This window comes from Gracilinanus agilis, chromosome 2, assembly GCF_016433145.1.
Source record: "Gracilinanus agilis isolate LMUSP501 chromosome 2, AgileGrace, whole genome shotgun sequence".
NCBI classification, from domain to species: Eukaryota; Metazoa; Chordata; class Mammalia; order Didelphimorphia; family Didelphidae; genus Gracilinanus; species Gracilinanus agilis.
The window spans coordinates 293,166,907-293,172,932 of record NC_058131.1 but is presented as its reverse complement, the minus strand read 5'-3'; the positions used below and the strand labels follow the sequence as shown (position 1 = coordinate 293,172,932).

Here is a 6,026-nt window from a genome sequence, read left to right as displayed (position 1 = left end):
GGTGCGTGCCACGATTGGCACAGCCAGCTGTCCCCGGCTCCCGCCGCCCCGGGATTACCGTGACGTCACTTTGCTACTCTTCCCACGGAGGACTGCGAAACAACTCAGGAGCAGAAAATAATCTGGCTCGCCACCCTCCCTAAACCTCCCAGTCTGGCGCCTTTTTGAACCCTCTTTGGCCCCCTTGCTCATCCATGGGGCAATTGGGTCTCTTTAACCCGGGAGGCGGAGGGCAGCCCTCAAGAGCGCTGGCCCAGTCGCCGGAGAACCAGCCGGCGGCTCCCCTCCAGGCCCCTCCTATCCCTCGCTCTCCTCTAGCTGGGCCAAGGAGGCCGCTCCGGGAACCGGTGCGCGACTGAGGAGAGCACAATCCTCTGGTCCTCCGTAGGATTTGCAGGGCTTAGCCCGGAAACCAGCCTATGCTGCAGGAAAAGGCCAAAAAAACAAAATAAAATAGCACCGAAGAAGCCACCATGTCCTTCTCTCAGTTTGGATACCCGTATAACAGTGCTTCTCAGGTAAGCCCAAGAGCCGCAGCCCCCGGAGGTGCCTAGACGCTTAGGCACCTCTCCCCAAGCTGTGTGGCCCAGACCGGTCTCTGAGGCTTCTGCTCTGGGTGTGTTCATGTGCGTCTGTGTATGTGTGTATACACACGTGTCTGTGTATGCGATCCCTCCTCCCTCAGCTTCTGCTGCTCTGTTGGAAGGAACAGGGTCATGCCAGCACTGCCCTGACCTACCCTGACCTGCCCTCCCACGCCCACTCCTCTTCTACTGTCTCTCAGACTCTTCTGTCTGATGAGAAATCTGGTCACCCTGTTTATGGATTTGTGGTTTGGTTTACTTTCCTCCTTGTCTCTACGTTTTGGCATGTCCTTAGAAATCATAAAACCCACAAAAGAGAAAGCTAGAAGAGACCTTGGAATCCAGAATGTCAGATGTCAGATCTGGGAGGGAGTTTAGAAGTCATCCGGTCCAGTCCCCTTATTTTACACAGAAGGAAACTAAGGCACTGGGACTTGTATAAAATCATACAGCAAGATCACGTTAGAGCCCAATGAGAACTTATTTCTTGCTTGCTAGTTCAATGCTTTTCCATGCGTTTGGTCCTGTCCTCTTGGAAGCCCAAGTTAGTCACATATCACTCTCTTTCAGTGTGTATTTCTCCTTAAACTATATTCTTTTGGGATACGTTTTGGATAGGTTTGAGGGACTGTTATGCTCCCCCCACACCACCCTGAACTGGACACTGATTGTTCAGGTATAGATAGAGAAAGAAGGGTCCCAACTCAGAGAGCAGTGTCGTTCCCCCAACTCTCTGGACTTAGCCTTTGTAACCTGAATGGAGTGTAATATATGCCATCAAGTCCACAGATTCTTTCCCTGTTTCTCCCTTCTGCACATGACAGGTGTCATATTAAGAGTGTGTGTCAGATGGAGTGATGGAGATGAGAGAGTTGACTCCAAAATCTGCAGGGAGCCCTAGGTTTTTAAAGTTGCTCCCCTTGATTCAATTGACTGAGGTTCCCAGACCTTTCCTACCCTGTCTCTTTTCCTCTCCTATCCTCCACAGTTCTTGGTGCCAGCCAACCCCAGCACCACTTGCTGTGAATCGGCTCCTCGCTCAGCCTCAGTCCCAGACGGGTCCGTTGGCTCGACTCAGGCCTCGGCTCTCTGCTGCCAGCCTTACGAGAACCGACTCCTGGGCAGTGCGCGCCCGGAGCTCGGCACAGCCCTAGGAGTTTACGGCTCTCCTTACGCGGCAGCGGCTGCGGCTGCTGCCGCAGCTTCTTCTCATGGTTACTCCAGCTACCTGCCCTACAGCTCAGAGCCTCAGGCTCTCTACAGCGCACTGGTAAATACTACCTCCTGCCCTACTGCCCAGCCTGCCTGAACCCCTCTGCTAACTGCTTCCTCCTTCCTCCTTCCTCCTTTAAGAGCTCGGGCTAGATTTGGAAGCCACTGTAGCAGGTAGTAAAATCCATTTAAGGCAGAGAGAAATACTGTGTGCTCCAGGAGGCGCAGGTGAGAGGGGGAGAAGTATGGCCCAGAAAGATGACTCTCATCCCCAGAAGAAGAAGAAAGTGGGGTCGCAGAAGGGGTGGGAGCACTTTATATTTATACTTTTTTTCTCTCCAACATCCACCCAATTCCTAGATCATTCTGATTCGCAGAACTAAATACTGCTTCTTTTTACAGAACCCTCAATATGAACTCAAAGACACCACAGGCAGCTTCCCGGCTGGACTAGCACAGCCGGGCACCTACTATCCCTATGAGCCATCCTTGGGGCAGTATCAGTATGAGAGGTAAGATCCAGAGGCCACCACATCTGTAGTCACAACTTTTGTCAAAAACGACTTCCTTTTATTCATTTTCCTACCAATTTGAACTGAGTTGGAGGCCCCAAAGGGAGGATATAAAGAGGATAGAAGAGGGAAGGAGATGGAGATTGGGGAAGAGAGGAGTACAGGGATAAGATGGGAAAGGCAGACAGGTAAGAAAATGGGGTAGGGGCGAGACATAAAATAGAAAGATGAGTAGAGAGACCATAAAGGAATGGGGAGAGAGATTATATACATACATACATACATACATACATACATACATATATATGTATATATATATAGGGGAAGGAGAAGGGTTGCATGAATAGGAAGGCAGGGAAAGGAAGGATAGGAAAAAGAGAGGATGAAGGAAGAAGATAGGAGGGATGAGAGTGGGGACAAAGGAGGGAGAAGAGGAGGAATTCACATATAGTGCATGTTAATTTTCACTCTTCAATCTCTCTTTTCTTTCCCAGACTAGACCATTGCTTAGAGAGTGAGAGGAATCTAATTCTAGCTCCCTACACCACATGCATCATGCTTAGTTACCTTTCTCCTTTGCCCTTGCATCTCCACCCCAAAATGCTTCTTTCCCTGGAATATCCTTATATCTTGGTGACAGGTACAGCTCTGTGGACTTCAGTGGCTCAGCCAGGCGCAAGAATGCCACCAGAGAAACTACCAGTACTCTGAAGGCCTGGTTATATGAGCATCGAAAGAATCCATATCCCACCAAGGGTGAGAAAATCATGTTAGCCATTATCACCAAGATGACCCTCACCCAAGTCTCTACCTGGTTTGCCAATGCTCGGAGACGACTCAAGAAGGAAAACAAGATGACTTGGTCTCCCAAGAACAAAGCAGGGGAAGAAAGAAAGGAAGAGAGGAGGGGAGAAGATGACAGCTATGGAGCAAATGAAGGCAAAGGTAAGATGATGGAAAGAAGGAGGGAAAGAAGGTGCATTGCCTTAGAGGGGTGCCCACCTCAAGTTTCAGGAAGACCACTCTCTCAAATGCAGTGAGAAATTGGGATTAAGGTCCTGGGGGCAGTAGAGATGGCCGGGAGGGACTTTTTATTGCCAGCAGTTCCCATTTTGTAACTGAATCTAAATGCAAATATGGTCATCAGCCCAGGAATCTTGCACCTGAAAGCTTCCTTCCCAGGGGCACTAACCCAGATAGAGGCCTTTGGCTTTTCTCACCTGTGGCTGGTTTATTGCAGATCCAAAAAGCTGCAAGGAGGCCAAGCAGCTAAGACTAAGTGACCTGGAAGATTTAGAGGAAGAAGATGAAGAAGAAGAGGAAGATGAAATGGAAATGGAAGACCAGGGCAGAAGGAACACTGCAGACAAACTGGAGAGGCTAGGGAAGCTTGCACAGCTGGAGCTACCAACCAATTGTGAAGCATCCCAGACTGAGTTTAAGAAAGAAGAGGCCGGTAGCCTCAAGCAACATGGATCTCCCCCTGGATTTCCTAGCAATAACCTTCCCTGCTCACGGAGATCAGACTTCTTGGATGCTTGGATGGGACCAGCAGGCCAGATTCACTGTGGGCCGGTTGAAAAGCCTCGGATCTGGTCCCTAGCTCACACAGCTGGGGCCAGTGTCCCTAGTGTTCTAGGAGAATCCCAGGTCCAGGCAGAACCCCAGAGCCCTCATCGCCTGCAGGCCCTCGGGAGACTCTCCTCTTTGGGCCAAGGCTGTGAAGCAACAGCCATAGCAGGCTCAAGGGTCCAGGCCAGCAGCACCATGTTAGAGGAGCGGCCCCAGGCAGCCAAGGTCTTTAGAAATTCTACTTTCAACCTGCAGCCTTTGCAACTGAACTGTACTTCTTATCCTGGGCTGGGAGAGCCCTGCCAATATGCATCCGGAGCAGAAGGTAGTGGGACCCCGACTGTGCTGTCTGGCTGGGAAAGTATTCCTGGAATGCTTAAACTCTCCAAACCCACCTCCCCAATCTTTCCCTTCTAACCCATAGGGCAAGAGGCAGACGTTTACTTATTTGGGAGCCTTTAGCACTTACAAACCAACCCTTCTTCCAGCTGCCTGAGGGTAAACCCTTGGTTCTTAAAGTCAGCAGCCCAGTCACTCTTCCCAGGTGAGGAAAAGGAGGAAGACTTTCCTGGCCCATTTATCCAGAAGCTGAATTGTCTGGCGCCCAAGAGCAGAGTTAAATGGGGCCTCCTCTCCTTCCCCCTTAGAGCCAAGCACCTGGCAAGGGAAGGGAGCAGTTAGGAAGTACCAAGTGTGCAATCCCGAATTATTGACACTCTGTGGTGTCTGTATACAGGGTTTGCACGGCTTGAGGAAGGGTAGTTAGAGGCCACTGAGTTCTGGGAAGTTTGCATAGGAAGGCTCACTGTCAAAGCCAATGCTCAAAAACTATTTTTAGGGCACTGTTTAGGAGGTGAATTAGACGCCAGAACCCCTTTGCTTATTTCCATGGTCTTCTAGGCCCTGCTGATCATAGAGCTGGAAGGAAGCCTCCTTAGGGATCTAATGTTTTCAATAAGGAAACCGAAGCTCTGAAAAATGAAGTGACATATCAGGTTACCTTGGAAGGATAAGAGGTGCAGTCATTATTTGAACCCAGGTCCTTTGGTTCCTACCTCTTTCCACTGACAACTAAGGGAGTGTAGACTCATCTGATTGAAATGCATCTGTGGAAGCCCAGTCTAGTCCGGTTAGAAAACTGAGGTAGTTTTGAGGTAGAACGGGAAAGTCTCTTCTCGCACCTCTGTGTTTGCCCTACTCTCTTGTCTTAGGATTTTGTTGCATGTCTAGCTGATGCTTGAGTTTGGTGAACTCTTTCACTGCGAATATAGATAGCTGAGACTGACTGGAATTTCTTAAATAGAAATGAATTTTACCTCACAAAGTGAGCCCTCTCTGAGAAGCAGAGTTGGGAGTAATTGCAGTGGAGCAATTTTTCCCAGGACCATTCTGGTAAATGAGTGTAGGACTAGACAAGTATCCAGATAACTGGGTCCAAAGCCATCTTTGGAGGAAGCTAATCACCTCCAGATTTTTTTTTTCAATTGTGGCCATTAGTTTTCATTCCTAACAAACCAGGTACAGTGACCTTCACTTGGGTAATTTCCAGAGATTTGACTTGGTGCCCTCCCCCAGTCCCAACCTCCCTCTGAGTTTAAGGAGGCCTGCCTTGTCTGAGCTGCTCACCTCGGGTTTTAATCACTCTGTCCTTTCTCAGCAGGTTAGCGCAAGAGTTGAGATTTCTCGGAGAACCTTGGGAGCCGTTCCATTTACCAAAGTGCGTCCCTAAGCAAGCCCAGAGACTAAGACACACCAAAGGCAGCTTTCTCTGCCCCAGAGACAGATGGACAAGCAAGCTGTGGCTGGCTTCTCTCAGTCCTTCCACCGAGAGCTGAGAGCAGCCTGCAAATACACAGCTTTCCGAATAAATGAACAGACCTGGAAGCGTTTGGAAGGAGAGCAAAAATAGGATTGAGCGAGGTAGTCTCAAGCACGGGACCGCTGCTTTCTCAAAGTGGGAAGAAGAAGCGGTTTCCTTTTCCCTCCTTCCTCCTCTCCGGTGTCAATCACAGTTCAAAGCGCACCCCGACTCGGAATCCCCCAGAACACTATCCTCCTTTCACTGACAGTGGTCAATTAGCCCGCCCTCACCAGGCAGATCTTAATGTTCTCCACTTCTTGGATTCTCAGTAACAAACACAGAAGT

At 49.7% G+C, this 6,026-nt stretch overlaps 1 protein-coding gene across 1 annotated transcript; it reads left to right on the top strand.

Annotated features, from left to right (window-relative positions):
- Positions 1-473: 473 nt before the first annotated feature.
- On the top strand, positions 474-5,583 carry IRX6 (iroquois homeobox 6). The gene is made up of 6 exons (XM_044661413.1): positions 474-518; positions 1,573-1,854; positions 2,199-2,308; positions 2,949-3,253; positions 3,549-4,205; positions 5,541-5,583. The coding sequence occupies exons 1-6, from the start codon at positions 474-476 to the stop codon at positions 5,543-5,545; spliced, it is 1,404 nt and encodes a 467-aa protein (XP_044517348.1). The 3' UTR covers positions 5,546-5,583.
- Positions 5,584-6,026: the final 443 nt, after the last annotated feature.

Bases quoted from the DNA above. Each gene is read 5' to 3' on its own strand.
- IRX6 (XM_044661413.1), top strand. From the start codon at position 474: ATGTCCTTCTCTCAGTTTGGATACCCGTATAACAGTGCTTCTCAG. The intron at 2,309-2,948 runs GTAAGATCCAGA...TCTTGGTGACAG, and splicing joins GGGCAGTATCAGTATGAGAG to GTACAGCTCTGTGGACTTCA. The intron at 3,254-3,548 runs GTAAGATGATGG...GGTTTATTGCAG, and splicing joins TGGAGCAAATGAAGGCAAAG to ATCCAAAAAGCTGCAAGGAG.